At 42.0% G+C, this 20,000-nt stretch overlaps 1 protein-coding gene across 1 annotated transcript; it reads left to right on the plus strand.

The window, feature by feature from the left end:
• The first annotated feature begins 5,862 nt into the window (after positions 1-5,862).
• On the plus strand, positions 5,863-19,703 carry LOC106564824 (catalase). Its single transcript, XM_014131256.3, has 11 exons — positions 5,863-6,079; positions 7,459-7,630; positions 9,817-9,927; positions 11,025-11,155; positions 11,347-11,451; positions 11,770-11,895; positions 12,100-12,291; positions 12,792-13,214; positions 14,642-14,749; positions 16,420-16,497; positions 18,566-19,703. The coding sequence occupies exons 1-11, from the start codon at positions 6,014-6,016 to the stop codon at positions 18,626-18,628; spliced, it is 1,575 nt and encodes a 524-aa protein (XP_013986731.1). The 5' UTR covers positions 5,863-6,013; the 3' UTR covers positions 18,629-19,703.
• The last annotated feature ends 297 nt before the right edge of the window (positions 19,704-20,000 follow it).

Raw genomic sequence — 20,000 nt, forward strand, 5'->3', positions numbered from 1 at the left:
TATTATTTGGACTACCAAGAAATGTATTGGTGAATTATATTAATAATGCATTGAACTGCATCCATCTATTTAGCCAACAATGCCTTAGTGTATGTCATGGAACATGGAGTCAAATAGAACCTATTTTCAAAACCTCTTATAAAGTTGGTTTTGTAGCATAAACTAGGAATTGTATATTTTTAACTATTATGATTGTCTGTTTGTTTCAGAACTGTAAAGTAGTTAAAATGCTGTCAGCTCCACTTTAACCACTGCATCAGATGAGCAGAATGTCTGTTAATGAGTGATGAAAACACTGGGCCTCTGCAGGGAAACCCTGATACACTGCCCACTGAGAGAGACTTTCAGTCTGAGGGGGGAGTTTAATAATCAAGTGTTGTTTCAAGGTTATTTCATGTTAGTATACATTTGTAACGTGATCGCGATGTACAGATATCAAAGCAGTTAGCACAAACACGCACAGTTTAAAAAGATACGTACTCTGGGCTCCACTTGACCGTGGTCAACAAGGGCCTATTTGTTTAGCCTACCATCTCTATGCTAATGTCAGGAAGTGTTCGTGAATGGATGACTCGTAGCTCTGTGATTTTAAACGTTACGTTTTGTTTCCCTCTCAAATGAATCTTCAATGAAGTTTAGAGCGAGGAGAAGCTCAGGATTTTCTCTCCCTCTTTGTCAACACTCACTGCCTTTTTTGCAGTGGAGAGGATTACTCTCAATAGCAAGTTTTTTGGGGGGGGATTTTTCTATCATTACAATGGTCAAACCATTGTCTGTCATGGTATAAAAACAGCAGTTTTGGGAACATACTCCAACCAGTGTGCAGCCAGATGAATTTAGTTTTTTACTTTAATACAGCACCTGTAGCTGCATGCTGTTTCTTAAAAACGTGGTTCACAACTCTGATGAAAGTATTTATTTGGGGTTATACGGTGCCATTTGTTGATCCTGGCTGTCTCGTATTTAACTCCAATTAAATAGCTTCTAATCCCATCCCAGTCTGTCCTTGGAACTGTCCCATTATGTAGATTAGGGTTGGGTGGAGACTGGAATGACACGTCGTCCCATCGACCTGTCCGAACATCGTTGGTATACGATTGTAGATCAACGATGTGAACAATGTGTAATGCAGCCTGTCATGCACAAACCACCAAAATATTTTTTTTAATTATAAAAAAAAAAATTGATTAGTATATTTTTTATTATTTTTTTATTATTTTTTTTTTTCATCTAATCATTCAACTACAATGTGGAAATCACCTTACCAATATTGTATTTTCTTGTGTGCAAATAAATAAATATAAACCAATCATATGGTGATATGTGGTACCGTTCCGTCTGAACGTGTTTTCAGTAGGCCTACAGCAGGCAATATTGTTACCCCACTCCGCAGTCTATTAAAGCCAGAAAAGGTCAACTTGCTTGTGTTCCTTGGCAGAAACCTTTAGGTAGTCCCTGTCCCCATGAAAGCGAAGGTAACCTGCCTAAATGACTACTGACCCGTAGCACTCACGTCTGTAGCCATGAAGTGCTTTGAAAGGCTGGTCATGGCTCACATCAACACCTTTATCCCAGAAACCCTAGACCCACTCCAATTTGCATACCGCCCCAACAGATCCATAGATGATGCAATCTCTATTGCACTCCACACTGCCTTTTCCCACCTGGATAAAAGGAACATCTATGTGGGAATGCTATTCATTGACTACAGCTCAGCGTTCAACACCATAGTGCCCTCAAAGCTCATCAATAAGCTAAGGACTCTGGGACTAAACACCTCCCTCTGCAACTGGATCCTGGACTTCCTGACGGGCTGCCACCAGGTGGTAAGGATAGATACAACACATCCGCCACGCTGATCCTCAACACAGGGGCCCCTCAGGGGTGCGTGCTCAGTCCCCTCCTGTACTCCCTGTTCACTCATGACTGACTCCAGCTACCTTAGTCATAGATTGTTCTCTCTGCTACCACACGGCAAGCGGTACCGGAACGCCAAGTCTAGGTCCAAGAGGCATCTAAACAGCTTCTACCCCAAAGCCATAAGACTGCTGAACATCTAATCAAATGGCTACCCAGACTCTACCTACATGTGTATATAATAACTCTACCTACATGTATATATTACCTCAACTAACCGGTGCCCCCGCACATTTACTCTGTACCGGTACCCCCTTGTATAAAGTCTCACTACTGTTATTTTACTGCTGCTCTTTAATTACTTGTTACTTTTATTTCTTATACTTATTTTTTTAACTGCATTGCTGGTTCAGGGCTCGTAAGTAAGCATTTCACTAAGGTCTACACCGGTAAATACAATTTGATTGGAGTCCACCTGTGGTAAATTCAATTGATTGGGCATGATTTGGGAAGGCACACACCTCTCTATATAAGGTCCCACGGTTGACAAGGCATGTCAGAGCAAAAACCAAGCCATGAGGTCGAAGGAATTGTCCATAGAGCTCCAAGACAGAATTGTGTCGAGGCACAGATCTGGTGAAGCGTACCAAAAAATGTCTGCAGTATTGATGGTCCCCAAGAACACAGTGTCCTCTATCATCATTCTTGAATTGAAGAAGTTTGGAACCACTAAGACTCTTCCTAGAGCTGACTGACTGGCCAAACTGAGGAATTGGGGGAGAAGGGCCTTGGTCAGGGAGGTGACCAATAACCCGATGGTCACTCTGACAAAGCTCCAGAGTTCCTATGTGGAGATGGGAGAACATTCCAGAAGGACAACCATCTCTACAGCACTCCACCAATCAGGCCTTTATGGAGAGTGGCCAGACAGAAGCCACTCCTCAGTAAAAGGCACATGATAGCCTGCTTGGAGTTTGCCAAAAGGCACCTATAGGACTCTCAGACAATGAGAAACAAGATTCTCTGGTGTAATGAAAAAAAGATTGGCCTGCATGCCAAGCGTCACGTCTGGAGGAAACCTGGCACCATTCCTACGGTCAGGCATTGTGGTGGCAGCATCATGCTGTGGGGATGTTTTTCCGGCAGGGACTGGGAGACTCGAGGGAAGGATAAATGGAGCAAAGTACAGAGAGATCCTTGATGAAACCCTGCTCTAGAGTCGATGTTCAAACAACTGGACAGCTACATTTCCAACTTCATTTGGAATAAGTCAAATCCACAAATGAGAAAGGTATATCTAGAGAGGCCTAAGCCCGCAGGCGGGCAGGGCCTTCCCAATTTTTTTTTAACTACTACTGGTCAGCAAATATATCTAAATGTGTTTATTGGGTTTCTACATTTGAAAACAAGGATGACCCAACTTGGGCCACCATGGAGTCAAAGTCAAGCCTTCCAACTTCTCCGGTCTTGCTCCTGTGCTCCCCAATGCCCATGAACCTTGTTACCCATGTTTTGAACCCCATTGTTAAGAACTTCCTTAAAATCTGGTCCCAATTCAGAAGTCACTTTAGCCTTAAACAAGCAAGTGGCTTCTCTCCATTAACATCTAATCATCTCTTCCCAGCATCACAGATTGACACGGCATTCCAGTTCTGGCCTAGGAACGGCCTCTTAGCTTTGCCAAGAAACATTTCCCTTCATTTCCACTCAAGCCTACTAATTGTCCAGTTGAGGTGCTTAGAGCTTAACCCTTATCTGAAGGGCACAATCTCCAGATTATACGTCATAATACAGAACATTAATCTGCCTTCCTTTGCAAATACAAAATCTGCTTGGGAGCAAGAAAAAGGTGGTGAGCTACCCGATGATATATATGGCAACAAAGTATTGAGCGTATGCACACTTCATTTTGCATAAGGCATGGGCTTATTCAGTTTAAGGTTTTGCACCGTCTCCATTACTCAAATGACAGATTGGAAAGCATATACCCAAATGTTGACCCCAAGTGTTTGAGATGCCACCAGAATCCAGCGACTGTGGGACACGTTTTGGTCATGCCAATCTTTGTGGCCTCTAGGACCCCATTTTTGAGGCATTCTCACATATGTGTAATACAACTGTTAGCCCCAACCCGGTCACTGCCATTTTTGGGGTACTTCCCCTAGACCAGAATGCTACCACGCTACCTTGCTGCTAGCTCGTCGCCTTGTCCTCTTTCACTGGAGGTCTGCAAAGCCGCCCTCCTTTATGCAGTGGGTTAAGGAGGTGATGTCATCTCTGCCTCTGGAGAAGGTTAGGTACACTGTGCACGGGTCCCGACCAAAAGTTTGACTTAACCTGGTCCCCATTAATACAATACGTGGAGAGCCTGTCTTTTACTTAGTGTAACTTGCATAGTTTGATAAGTAGTCTTGTCTGTTCTAGTGGTCATTTGTGCTGATAATAATTTTTATTGAACTTTTTTTTCCATTGGTTTTGATTCTATTGTTTTTCTTTTTTCTTCTTCTTTCCTATTTAACTAACTTTTATAGATGCCTTGGAGGGAGGGTTGGAGAGAGAGGGGGAGGGTTGATGGATGGGAGAATGAGGGATTGGGGTTGTACTGTTTTTGTTTTTAATATCTGAAAATCTGTAAATAAAGTGAAAAAGTAATGATTTTGCACTTCTGCCCCTTTTGTGTAATAGGTGTTGTTAACAGGAAGCTCATCTCGGAGGCAAGGTGTAAGGGAGTATAGGTTCCCCTTCATCGTCCTTGCATGTGCAACAGGTTATTCAAAGATTTGGGTTGGCTACCAATCAGGAAGGAGTGTCAATTCAAAGGGGGAGGAAGGTTTGGGGAAGGAAGAGGTGGAGGGGGGGGGGGGGGGCTCACCTCAGACACACCCAGAGGGGGCTGTAAATGCTAAGTTGGATGCTTGGAATACCCAATCTATGACGTCACCCTATTGAAGTTGAGATTTAAAAGAGTTAAGGTAAATGTTAGGTTGGGGTTAAGTTTAGGGTTAGAGTTATGCTCATATCAAGGATCCCACTTAGCATCTTTCATTTTCAAAAAGGCTTTTGTGGATTATTTGTTAGAGGTAACATCTCAGAAACAACATATGGAACAGTGAATATTGAGACATTTTATTCTTTCCTTTTTAAAAAGGCTTTTGTGGATTCTTTGTTGGAGGTAACATTTCAGCAACCTACATGCTTAAAAAAAAGGTGTTATCTAGAACCTAATAGGGTTCTTTGGGTGTCACCATGGGAGAACCCTTTCAAAAACCATTTTTGGTTCCAGGTAGAACCCTTTTGGCTTCCATGTAAAACCCTTTCCAGAGGGTTCTACCTGGAACCAAAAAGGGTTCCGCTATGGGGACCGCCAAAGAACCCTTTTGGAACCTTTTTTTCTGAGTGCATGGAACAGTGGATTCTTACAATAACATAGAAGTATACTGTATGCTTCCCACTTTCCACAGAATAAAGCTAATACATTCAACTCTGCCTCCTGACTATTTTATGTTGGTTGTGATTGTGAATATTGAGTTAAAATAAAAAGGTCCATGATTCTTCACTTGAAGCCACCTATATCCATCCAGTCCACCCTTTCTGCCTTTCACGACCTATGCTCCCAATTGAAATGGCTAAATAGCCTTGTGTCCACTCAATTTAACACATCTCAACAAGCAATAAAACTGCCATTTTTCTATTTTCTATACATTTACTGACTACACACTATTAATAAAAGGGAATAAAGCTATCTCTCTGTCTGTGTGCGTATGTTTCCGTAACAACACAACATGATGAGTGCACACAGCAGCTATATAGTAACTTCACTTGTGATAGATTTAGTAATGGGGTCAGCATAATCTGATAAATATGAAATGAATCCCTGCCAAACTGGCCAACTAGCAATGTACATATTCCACATGTTTAAATATGTTTAGTCTGTTGCCTCACGTGAGGGTTGGAGAGTTGGATCGCAAGCTTGGATCGCAAGGGGTACATCATTTTTTGCTCTTTGGTCCGAAAGTAGCTGGTTATCCAGCATCCAATAGGAGTCGGGTAGCAAGCAGGAGGACCCTAATCGTACAAAGTACAATGGCTAAATAACGTTATCACTCAGAAATATAAATTTTTCCACATAGTTGTGGTTTAAACTTCTGCCTTCAAGATGGACGAGGATAGAGGGAAAGCAACCGACCAAATGAAGCTATGGAAAGAGAACCGAAACGCTCAGGTTTGTCTATTTCTATGCTTAGTTTGTGTTGTGCAATTCTGTTTAGAAATGGTGAGCGATCATCCAGGGTCGCATTTTTCCTCCTGGACTACTTATTAACTATAATGCTAACGTTAGATAGCTAGTTAGCTCCACATTTACAGAACCATGGTATTGTTCAATTCCACAACCAAAGAATGCACATTTGTATTTGAATTGTGTCCGTTTTTGATCATGCAGGAATTGTTAGCTGGCTGCTGCCTACAGCTAACGTTAGCCTATTGCTGCTATACCCACAATCACAAAGTCAATAACCCCGCACATTTCTACTATTTTTCTTAACTAGTGGAAACCCTTGCAGCTCGGGCTTTCTTGATAATTGTTGAATAGAATTCCAAGTTTAACTAGGGTTTACTCCCATACTCTTGTGACAAATAGAAGGATTTCGCTACACTCGTAATAACGTCTGTTAAACGTGTATGTGACCAATAACATTTGATTTCAATTTGATGTAATGTATTGAAATAACGGAACTGCAGAGTAGCTATTTGTTTTTGATTTAACGTCAACTAGCTAGAGTACCTCATTAAATGCCAAGAAGTTGATTGCTTGTGTGTATTTTTCTGGTTTAACTTGAAAATATTGCAATTTGAGAATAGAATAATAAGTGATTCTTTGCAATAACTGGAGGATATGGACCTTGATTTGTTGGGATCGCAAATGTAGCTTGGTCATTGTCTTGCTATAGTTTAGCCTGGACTTTAGCCATGTCAACTTATGGATAACGGGTAAACATTAAGCAACATTGTAAGTAAACAAGGCCAAATGAGAGATGTGAACTGTTTGTGCCTTTTAGACTATTTTGTAATGCACACATTGAATTGGAGCAATTGCGTAATGAAGCTGATGTTTGATCATTCAAAGTACAAAACACTATCCAGTGGAACAACCACTTTACAATAGTGCATCTAAATCTTTTAGGGGGGGGGGTTAGAAGGATTACTTTATCCTATCCTAGGTATTCCTTAAAGAGGTGGGGTTTCAGGTGTCTCCAGAAGGTGGTGATTGACTCCGCTGTCCTGGCGTCGTGAGGGACCTGTATAATGTCAGAATTGTACCTATCTCACACATACCTAATGGGACCATTGAGTCTTGTGCCCAGGCTATTAAGTGTCAGGTGCACAAAAGTATACCTGTACATTCCTAGTCTTAATGTGTGTGTAGTTATGTCTCCTGAGAGCAAGTAAATGAATAATGTGTGTAAGTGCAGCTGATGTGGAATCAGGGAAAGGACCTACTCTGTTACCAAAGGAAAAGTGAGAGACTAGGCCTAATGACTGTGTAAATAAAACATGTGCAGTGTCTTATGTATGATGTCTATGCCATTTCTTCCCCTTCAGAGGCCAGACAACCTGACCACTGGGGCTGGTCACCCGATAGGGGACAAGTTGAATATAATAACAGCGGGTCCCCGGGGGCCCCTCCTAGTGCAGGACACCCCGTTCATAGACGAGATGGCCCACTTTGACCGCGAGCGCATCCCAGAGAGGGTGGTGCATGCCAAGGGAGGCGGTGGGTGTCCAGCACTACCAATACATTTAATCGAAACTGATTGGCATTTATGCAATATACAGTGAGCTCCAAACGTATTGCATCCAACAAGTTTGTATAGTCACAAGCTTGATGTAATCATTGTGTGCTAGGAATATGGGACCAAATACTAAACTTTTGACTACTTTTTGACTACTAAACTTTTGACTACAGTGGAGGGGGAAAGTATTTGATCCCCTGCTGATTTTGTACATTTGCCCACTTACAAAGAAATTATTGGTCTATAATTTTAATAGTAGGTTTATTTGAACAGTGAGAGACAGAATAATAACAACAACAAAAATCCAGAAAAACGCATGTCAAAATTGTTATAAATTGATTTGCATTTTAATGAGGGAAATAAGTATTTGACCCCTCTGCAAAACATTACTTAGTACTTGGTGGCAAAACCCTTGTTGGCAATCACAGAGGTCAGACGTTTCTTGTAGTTGGCCACCAGGTTTGCACACATCTCAGGAGGGATTTTGTCCCAGTCCTCTTTGCAGATCTTCTCCAAGTCATTAAGGTTTCGAGGCTGATGTTTGGCAACTCGAACCTTCAGTTCCCTCCACAGATTTTCTATGGAATTAAGGTCTGGAGACTGGCTAGGCCACTCCAGGACCTTAATGTGCTTCTTCTTGAGCCACTCCTTTGTTGCCTTGGCCGTGTGTTTTGGGTCATTGTCATGCTGGAATACCCATCCACGACCCATTTTCAATGACCTGGCTGACGGAAGGAGGTTCTCATCCAAGATTTGACGGTACATGGCCCCGTCCATCGTCCCTTTGATGCGGTGAAGTTGTCCTGTCCCCTTAGCAGAAAAACACCCCCAAAGCATAATGTTTCCACCTCCATGTTTGACGGTGGAGATAGTGTTCTTGGGGTCATAGGCAGCATTCCTCCTCCTCCAAACACGGCGAGTTGAGTTGATGCCAAAGAGCTCCATTTTGGTCTCATCTGACCACAACACTTTCACCAGTTGTCCTCTGAGTCATTCAGATGTTCATTGGCAAACTTCAGACGGGCCTGTATATGTATTCTTGAGCAGGGGGACCTTGCGGGCGCTGCAGGATTTCAGTCCACGGCGTAGTGTGTTACCAATTGTTTTCTTGGTGACTATGGTCCCAGCTGCCTTGAGATCATTGACAAGATCCTCCCGTGTAGTTCTGGGCTGATTCCTCACCATTCTCATGATCATTGCAACTCCACGAGGTGAGATCTTGCATGGAGCCCCAGGCCGAGGGATATTGACAGTTCTTTTGTGTTTCTTCCATTTGCGAATAATCGCACCAAATGTTGTCACCTTCTCATCAAGCTGCTTGGTGATAGTCTTGTAGCCCATTCCAGCCTTGTGTAGGTCTACAATCTTGTCCCTGACATCCTTGGAGAGCTCTTTGGTCTTGGCCATGGTGGAGAGTTTGGAATCTGATTGATTGATTGCTTCTGTGGACAGGTGTCTTTTTTACAGGTAACAAGCTGCGGTTAGGAGCACTCCCTTTAAGAGTGTGCTCCTAATCTCAGCTCGTTACCTGTATAAAAGACACCTGGGAGCCATAAATCTTTCTGATTGAGAGGGGGTCAAATACTTATGTCCCTCATTAAAATGCAAATCAATATATAACATTTTTGAGATGCGTTTTTCTGGATATTTTTGTTGTTTTTCTGTCTCTCACTGTTCAAATAAACCTACCATTAAAATTATAGACTGATCCTTTCTTTGTCAGTGGGCAAACGTACAAAATCAGCAGGGGATCAAATACTTTTTCCCCCCACTGTACATATAAGTGAATTTGTCCCAATACTTTTGGTCCCCTGAAATGGGGGGGACCATGTACGTCACTAGATTTGTTCTTAGAAGTGGACCCTCACAAAGTAATGGTATAGGGGAAACACTTCCCTAGACAGGCCTATCACATTTGAAAGAAACATTAGAAAGTGTTGGCCTACTTTTCGGTCTAGACCAAAATACTGGAAACTGCTCTTTAGTCTACTTGGGGCAGAATATTATAGGACCATGCTTGATCATGTGACGGCCTGTGTTGTTGGCCCACTCTACAGAAGGGTAAAGTGCACCACGTGTATGGCTTTATAAGTAAGTGTTTACTCACTAACCTAACTAGCTAGATTTATACACAGTAACTGACCATGTCCTGCCTCTTCTACCACAGGAGCTTTTGGGTACTTTGAGGTGACACATGACATCTCTCGCTACTGCAAGGCCAAGGTGTTTGAGCATGTGGGCAAGACCACACCAATCGCCATTCGCTTCTCCACTGTGGGCAAGACTAACCTACATTACATTTTTGTCTTTTTTCCCCCCTGGTATTTACTCAACTTACATGATAAAATAGTATTTTGAGGCTGCTCACTCCGGCTTTTCTATAAAACTGCTACAAACACATTTACAGTGTTACTTTTGTTTCCCTTAAGGACATGCAAAAAGAAACCCTATCAGATTTGCTAGCTACCAATTAGACTACTGTTACTGTATATGGAATGACTAAGCATGCTTGTCTGCAAAAGCAATGTTTGCCGATATCAGAAGAATTCTGGGCAGTCAGGTAGCCTAGAGGTTAAGAGCATTGGGCCAATAGCCAAAATGTTGCTTGTTCAAATCCCGAGCCGACTAGGTGAAAAAGCTGTCGACATTCCCTTGAGCAAGGTACTTAACCTTATTGCTCCTGTAAGTATAAAATGCAATATATACACTAGATGACTGACAGAGGGGTGCTTTCTGAATCCAACGCGCCTCCATCTTGGTACTTCCCCACCATTGTAAAAAAAAAAAAAATACATGTTTTGGAAGCTATAGAAAAGCTTAATTGGCCACAAAAACATATTTTGCAATCTCCATCTGTCTCCGGACATGAAACCCATTGAAAACCTGTGGTTTGAATTGAAGAGGGAAGTTTATAAGTGCAGATGAAGGATATCAAGGGTCTGGAAGGATTCTGTATGTAGGAATGGTCTAAGATGTGTTGTCCAACTTATAAAACATTTCAGAAAAAGGCTCAGTGCAGTTATCCTCACAAGATGAGGTATTGAAAACGGGGGTCAATAATTCTGACCCCTACCTCTTTGAGAAAAAAACTATTTATCAAGTAATAATCTTTCTCTGAGCAATTGTATTAGTATAAAGTAATAATTTCCCCCAATTTTTAGCAGCATACAACATAGCTCAGTATTTGAATGTATACAGTCATTTTCTGTTGTCTTTATCAAGGGTGTCAATCATTTCAGACCCCACTGTACATCAATACATCATTGAATAAATACCAGAAAATACACATTGTCATATTTTTTACAAATATTTTGTGTTTATACTGGTTTTCCATGTGAGTTTCTTATCAACCTATTTTGTCTCAAACTTATGTAGCTGGGGAATCGGGCTCAGCTGACACAGTGCGAGACCCACGTGGCTTTGCAGTCAAGTTCTACACTGACGAGGGCAACTGGGACCTTACTGGCAACAACACCCCCATCTTCTTTATCAGGGACGCCATGCTGGTGAGTTCAGACACGTGAGTCAAGATTGCGCCTGGGTGTGCCTTGCCAAGATTCAGTCTTTGACACATGACATGTGGGACGTTAGCTAAACATACTGGCAACCAGGCTAATACATTAGTTCATCTCCCCGTATAATATTAAATACCATTACCACTACCACATCTCTCTGATTTTCCCTTTGTTTTGTGCAGTTCCCATCCTTCGTCCACTCTCAGAAGCGCAACCCCCAAACTCACCTGAAGGACCCAGACATGGTGTGGGACTTCTGGAGCCTGCGGCCTGAGTGTATGCATCAGGTACTGTACCTGGTGCTCTCTACCCGCCACCAAACCTTTACACATGCACACACAATAGTTAGTTAGCATCCGAAAATACGTTGTAGTTTCAGATTTCACTCCATTAACAATTTTAAAGCTATGCCACTATATCTAGAAATGGCGGTTGCTGCATTAGTTTAAATAGTTTTCAATCCGTTTTCTGATCAGTTTATTATATCATGCTTCTACTTGCATATGTTTTTTGTTATTTTTTATTATATCTTATTTACATATCACATTGGCTAAATTGACTGAATATGTGCCTTTGTTCATAATTTTGTCTTAATCTCTGTGAAGGTGTCATTCCTGTTCAGTGACCGTGGTCTGCCCGATGGCTTCCGCCACATGAATGGCTACGGATCCCACACCTTCAAGCTGGTCAACGCCGAGCATCAGCCCGTCTACTGCAAGTTCCACTACAAGGTCAGAGCACAACTAAAAATGATGTTGTGAATGGATAGTACAGACTAGTGAAATGTACTACACTTTAATGGATATAGGAGTCGACAATACTTAGTTACCTGAAGGATGCAAGAGAGTAATGGTGGTAAAAGAAGGAAACGTAGTTAGAAAAATTGGGACGGGTCCATAGTAACCCATAGCATCCTTCCTGTGCTCTCCTCTCAGACCAACCAGGGTATCAAGAACTTGAAGCCTGAGGACGCCGAGCGCCTGGCCTCCACCGACCCGGACTACGCCATCCGAGACCTTTACACCTCCATCGCCAACGGCAAATTCCCCTCCTGGTCATTCTACATCCAGGTCATGACCTTTGACCAGGCCGAGAAATTCCAGTGGAACCCCTTTGACCTGACCAAGGTACCATAGAGATACAGTTTTAATACTCAATCTTCTATTCAATTATGTGGGGACCCTAACCCTTATAGTAGGTGCATAACTTTTTATCAATACTTTGCATTGTTTTTTAAAGAATGTGACAAATGCCTTAAATGTCTTAGTATTGTGCTTTGTTAGCCATTTTAAACAAGATGTCCACAAAAATATTGTCCAGTTGCAGTATTCTGACTTTTCCACCAGAGGGGGGACATACTCCACATAACGACTGAAAGATCTGAAAGTGGTCTGAGATCTGCTATGGAGTCGTAGCATTTGTCAATGGTACAATAATCGGCAACTGACTCAATAGCTGCAGTCTAGTCAGGATAATTATTATGTGAAAATAGTACAGTATAGGGGTCATGCATGCTTACATTTTCTATAAAAAATAAAAATTGTCCTCCAAGAATGGCTAGAAATCTCTTGCACATCCATGTACCTTGGTTGGCCTGGGAAGTAGCAGCACTTCTCATTTTCCTTAGGTGTGGTCTCACAAGGAGTACCCCCTCATTCCCGTGGGGAGGTTGGTGCTCAACAGAAACCCTGCCAACTACTTTGCTGAGATCGAGCAGCTGGCCTTTGACCCCAGCAATATGCCCCCTGGCATCGAGCCCAGCCCCGACAAGATGCTGCAGGGGCGTCTGTTCTCCTACCCAGACACACACCGCCACCGGCTGGGAACCAACTACCTGCAGCTGCCCGTCAACTGCCCCTTCAGGACCCGTGTGTCCAACTACCAGCGAGACGGGCCTATGTGCATGTTCAACAACCAGGCTGGCGCTCCCAACTACTTCCCCAACAGCTTCAGTGCTCCAGAGACCCAGCGACAGCACGTGGAAACCAGGTTTAAGGTGTCCCCAGATGTGGGCCGCTACAACAGTGCTGACGATGATAATGTCACACAGGTAATGTATCTATGTAGAGCGCAATGGATTAGTTCACTGAGATGGGCGTGAATCAGACAGGTGTCTTGTGTTCCATTTTTTTTTTAAAGATGTGGGTGTGTATATATTTTATTTGCTACTGCTTGACAAAACAAAATCTTGGTCGACCAAACAATCGACTAGTCGACTAATTGGGGTCAGCCCTAGTTACATTAAAGTAAACCACAGTTTTGGAAATACACTGAACAAAATAATAAATGCAACACGAAAAGTGTTATTATTTGATGAGCTGAAATAAAAGATTCCAGAAATGTTCAATTTGCTCAAAACTCTTTTCTTTTTAATACCTCTTTTAGTGATAATTTCTCCTTTGCCAAGATAATCCATCCACTCGACAAGTGTGGCATATCAAGAAGCTGATTTAAACAGCATGATCATTACACAGATGCACCTTGTGCTAGGGACAATAAAAGGCCACTAAAATGTGCAGTTTTGTCACAACACAATGCCACAGATGTTTTGAGAGTGTGCAATTGGCATGCTGACTGCAGGAATGTCCACCAGAGCTCTTGCCCAATAATTTAATGTTCATTTATCTACCATAAGCCGCCTCAACGTCGTTTTTAGAGAATTTAGCAGTACGTCCAACCGGCCTCACAACTTTAGGCCACATGTATGGCGTTTTGTTGGCGAGCAGTTTGCTGATGTCAACATTTTGAACAGAGTGCCCCATGGTGGGTTTATGGTATGGGCAGGCATAAGCTACGGACAACTAACACAATTGCATTTTATTAATGGCAATTTGAATGCACAGAGATACCGTGACGAGATCCTGAGGCCCTATGTCGTGCCATTCATCTGCTGCCTAACCTCATGTTTCAGTATGATAATGCATCACCTCATGTCGCAAGGATCTGTACACAATTCCTGGAAGCTGAAAATGTCTCAGTTCTTCCATGGCCTGCATACTCACCAGACATGTCACCCTGCATACTCACCAGACATGTAACCTATTGAGCATGTTTGGGATGCTCTGGATTGACGTGTACGATGGCGTGTTCCAGTTCCCGCCAATATCCAGGAACTTTGCACAGTCATTGAAGAGGAGTGGGACAACATTCCACAGGCCACAATCAACAGCCTGATTAACTATGCGAAGGAGATATGTCGCGCAGCATGAGGCAAATGGTGGTCACACCAGATACTCACTGGTTTTATTTTTTTTATTTTTTTTCACGTATCTGTGATCAATAGATGCATATCTGTATTCCCAGTCATGTGAAATCCATAGATTAGGGCCTAATGAATGTATTTCAATTGAATGATCTCTTTATACAGTATGAACTGTAATGATTACAAATAATGAAATATTTATTGATACATTAATAAATCTGTTGGTTTGTGTGTGTGAGACCAGTGCTCTGACCGTGTGTGTGTGTGTATTGCAGGTGCGTACCTTCTTCACTGAGGTGCTGAATGAGGAGGAGCGCCAGAGGCTATGTCAGAACATGGCTGGTGCCCTGAAGGGAGCCCAAGTCTTCATCCAGAAACGTTGGGTGAGTTCTCCTCCTCCTCATTTTGATTGTCTAAGTCACCATTTATCATCATCATTGTGATCAGCAATCATGTTATTTCTATCTTCATGTTTTTTTTATCAACATCATCATCATTACTATTCAAATCAAACTCCCCTCCACCACACTGTCATCAGAAAGTATTCACACCCCTTGACATTTTCCACATTTTGTTACAAAGTGGGATTAAAATGAATTTAATTGTAACGATCTACACAAAATAGTCTGGAAGAAAAATTCTAATATTTGTTTTTCTATATATATATATATATATATATATATGTATGTGTGTATATATATATATATATATATGTGTGTGTATATATGTATATATATATATATATATATATATATATATATATATGGAAAAATAAACCCCCTGAGTCAAAACAGGTTAGAATCACCTTTGGCAGCGATTACAGCTGTGAGTCTTTCTGGGTACATCTCTGTAAGAGCTTTCCAGACCTGGATTGTGCAACATTTGCCAATTTTTATTTTCAAAATTCTTCAAGCTCTGTCAAATCGGTTGTTTGGCATGGCTAGACAACCATTTTCAGGTCTTACCATAGATTTTCAAGCAGATTTAAGTCAAAGCTGTAACTCGGCCACCCAGGAACATTCAATGTCTTATTGGTACTGTAAGCAACTCCACTGTCGATTTGGCCTTGTTTTAGGTTATTGTCCTTCTGAAAGGTGAATTAATCTCCCAGTGTCTGGTGGAAAGCGGACTGAACCAGGTTTTCCTCTAGGATTTTTATTCTTTACAGGCTTCTGTTTCACTCTGTCAATAAGATTAGTATTGTGGAGTAACTACAATGTGGTTGATCCATACTCGGTTTTCTGCTATCACAGCCATTAAACTCTAACTGTTTTAATGTCACCATTGGCCTCATGGTGAAATCCGGGAGCGGTTTCCTTCCTCTCTGTCAACTGCGTTAGGAAGGATGCCTTTATCTTTGTATTAACTGGGTATATTCACCATCCACGTTTAACTAATGACCTCACCATGCTCAAAGGGATATTCAATGTCATTTTTTATTTTTTTTTTTTTTAAATTATCTCCCAATATCTCCTTTCTTTGCCAAGCATTGAACAACCTCCCTGGTTTTTGTGGTTGAATCTGTGTTTGAAATTCACTGCTCGACTGAAGGATCTTACAGATAGTTTTATGTGTATTGTACAGAGATGAGGTAGTCATTAAACTAATCTTAAACAATATTATTGCACAGTGAGTCCATGCAACTTATTATGTGACTTGTTAAACACATTTTTACTCCTGAACTTATTTAGGCTGGCCATAACAAACAGGTTGAATACTTTGTTGACTCAAAACATTTCATCTTTTCGTTTTTAATTGATTTATAAATATTTAGGAAAACGTTATTAAATGTTGACATTATGGGGTATTGTGTGTAGGCCAGAAAATGAAAAAAATATATATTTAAATTCAGGCTGTATAACACAACAAGATGTGGAAAAAGTCATGTGGTGTGAATACTTTCTGAAGGCACTGTATATTTCCCAGACATCATCTTCCTCACTACCATGAAGGTCATCTTTGCAATGCAATGTTGTATAATGCATTTATTTTACTGCCATCGGTATCAACACTTCTGACCGTCTCTCCCTGCTCTTGCGCCATGTTTTTCCAGGTTCAGAATCTGATGGCTGTGCATGCAGACTATGGGAACGGGGTTCAGACCCTACTCAACAACACTGAGCCCACGAAGGTAAGTCCATTCATTCTTGTCAACGGACACTAAAGCTTATGTCAATTAAAAGGGTATTTGCCTATTTCATTATACACTGCTCAAAAAAATAAAGGGAACACTTAAACAACACAATGTAACTCCAAGTCAATCACACTTCTGTGAAATCAAACTGTCCACTTAGGAAGCAACACTGATTGACAATAAATTTCACATGCTGTTGTGCAAATGGAATAGACAACAGGTGGAAATTATAGGCAATTAGCAAGACACCCCCAATAAAAGGAGTGGTTCTGCAGGTGGTGACCACAGACCACTTCTCAGTTCCTATGCTTCCTGGCTGATGTTTTGGTCACTTTTGAATGCTGGCGGTGCTTTCACTCTAGTGGTAGCATGAGACGGAGTCTACAACCCACACAAGTGGCTCAGGTAGTGCAGCTCATCCAGGATGGCACATCAATGCGAGCTGTGGCAAGAAGGTTTGCTGTGTCTGTCAGCGTAGTGTCCAGAGCATGGAGGCGCTACCAGGAGACAGGCCAGTACATCAGGAGACGTGGAGGAGGCCGTAGGAGGGCAACAACCCAGCAGCAGGACCGCTACCTCCGCCTTTGTGCAAGGAGGAGCAGGAGAAGCACTGCCAGAGCCCTGCAAAATGACCTCCAGCAGGCCACAAATGTGCATGTGTCTGCTCAAACGGTCAGAAACAGACTCCATGAGGGTGGTATGAGGGCCCGACGTCCACAGGTGGGGGTTGTGCTTATAGCCCAACACCGTGCAGGACGTTTGGCATTTGCCAGAGAACACCAAGATTGGCAAATTCGCCACTGGCGCCCTGTGCTCTTCACAGATGAAAGCAGGTTCACACTGAGCACATGTGACAGACGTGACAGAGTCTGGAGACGCCGTGGAGAACGTTCTGCTGCCTGCAACATCCTCCAGCATGACCGGTTTGGCGGTGGGTCAGTCATGGTGTGGGGTGGCATTTCTTTGGGGGGGCCGCACAGCCCTCCATGTGCTCGCCAGAGGTAGCCTGACTGCCATTAGGTACCGAGATGAGATCCTCAGACCCCTTGTGAGACCATATGCTGGTGCGGTTGGCCCTGGGTTCCTCCTAATGCAAGACAATGCTAGACCTCATGTGGCTGGAGTGTGTCAGCAGTTCCTGCAAGAGGAAGGCATTGATGCTATGGACTGGCCCGCCCGTTCCCCAGACCTGAATCCAATTGAGCACATCTGGGACATGTCTCGCTCCATCCACCAACGCCGCGTTGCACCACAGACTGTCCAGGAGTTGGCGGATGCTTTAGTCCAGGTCTGGGAGGAGATCCCTCAGGAGACCATCCGCCACCTCATCAGGAGCATGCCCAGGCGTTGTAGGGAGGTCATACAGGCACGTGGAAGCCACACACACTACTGAGCCTCATTTTGACTTGTTTTAAGGACATTACATCAAAGTTGGATCAGCCTGTAGTGTGGTTTTCCACTTTAATTTTGAGTGTGACTCCAAATCCAGACCTCCATGGGTTGATAAATTGGATTTCCATTGATTATTTTTGTGTGATTTTGTTGTCAGCACATTCAACTATGTAAAGAAAAAAGTATTGAATAAGATTATTTCATTCATTCAGATCTAGGATGTGTTATTTTAGTGTTCCCTTTATTTTTTTGAGCAGTATAGTTCAAATAGGAAAAGCACTTGCATATCTGAGACGGCTCGTTGCAGATGCTTGGGAATAATTGGATGGAAATATTTTTGGGGAAAAAGAGATCCAAGTATAGTCAAATCATTTACATGAGCAGTTTTGGGTATATTGCAGATCCTTCATGAAAATCAAAAGTTGCACACATGAACTAAAGTGTTGTTTTTTTTTACATGTAGAACTTTTTTTGTTTTTGTACTTGTTATTCCTTTACATTTAGTATGTATTTGTGTTGTAACTGTTTCTCACAGGACCCCTCGTTAACAAGATTGTGTTTTACCTGTTTATATCCACAAATCTATTCTGAAATGAATAAAACTTTAGCATTGAGCTCTAACTTCTTTTTCTCTTTCTCTCCCTTTGTCTCCTTCCCTCCTCCTCTCTCCCAGGACACCGTGAGAGTGTACACCCGTAGAGGTGCCTCTACCGTCGCTGCCTCCTCCAAGATGTGATGCCTTAACTTCCACCTGTTGCACTTACCGTCCGCTATAGAATATCTTACTACCGACCGTCCGTAAATGCTATAGCTAATTAAATGGCAAGCTATCATGATTGTTTTTGTAATTCCTCAGGCTACTTACTGCACAGATGACTAGAGAGACAGCATTGCTTTCAGTTCTTACATGAAGAGCCTGTCCATTTTGCCTAAGTTCACACAGAAATTAATATAGTCAGACTGCAGCCCTATGGGAGATCTGTCCTAACATCAGTCAAATACACAGACGCTATCTGAAAAGCTGTGCATTTATTCAGTTGTTTATAGTATAATTTTCATTCCATTGTCAGTATAGTGATATCTCTTTCCCAATTACTTATTGTTTGTGTATCCATGCCTCATGTATGCCCTGATAGTTAGCTTAATAAACAGGTATGCGTTAGCTAGCCTATATGCAAAATGGCATTTATTCTAGTTAAACAAACCACCAATGTTTTCAAATAAGGTTCATAATTATTGTACAGTATTTAGCAGTTTAAACTTCTGAGTTTTCTTCAACAACAAAAATTCTGTGCTTAGGCCTTCACCATATTTCTTTGTTATATTAGAAATGGTTTCAAGCCAACGATCGGTGTGATTCAGTCATGAATTAAGTCATCGTCCTCGCAGCCAAAACAACAAAGCAGTGCCTTTTTGGGTTAGACACAAATACCTAACACCATGGCAGGATCATGGCTTTGCCTATACTTTTAATCACTATATAAAAATGGTCATGTTCTAAATGTTTTCTGTATATTAGCGTTTTGTGTAGATACTCTACCAGAATTAATCACTGAGGAGTTGTGGTTTGGTTGAGTTAGGGCTGGGGAATTAAGAACCACCACTGTTTCCTGTTAAGGAAACTTAGTCCTTATCTCTTCTCACAAGCCTCCAGACTTGGTTGCTATGTTGCGTCTCCTCACTGTTAGTGTTTCTGTGTAAGGTAGAATTCCCGCTCATATCGCCCGAGAAGTGATTTGTTATATTAACAAGAAATTGTGAACATCTTTGAACCACAAAATGAGATGCTAATAAATCAAAAGTTAATACTATATGTGTGGTTTTGGGGTGTCTGTTGTAAAGAAGACCTATCTTAACTCCAGGGTATGCTGGCTGTTGTTATAGCCCAGGACTAAACCTGATTCTACATATGCCCTTGATTAGTTGATAGTGTTAACCTCTTAGTGACCCCTTAACACGCGAATCCCGTTAGCGGGATCGATTTGACAACAGCCAGTGAAATAGCACAGCGCCAAATTCAAAAAACAGAAATCTCATGATTCAAATTACTCACACATACAAGTACACTGCTCAAAAAAATAAAGGGAACACTAAAATAACACATCCTA

The sequence above is a fragment of the Salmo salar genome, chromosome 12 (genome assembly GCF_965601325.2).
Source record: "Salmo salar chromosome 12, fSalSal1, whole genome shotgun sequence".
Taxonomy (NCBI): Eukaryota; Metazoa; Chordata; class Actinopteri; order Salmoniformes; family Salmonidae; genus Salmo; species Salmo salar.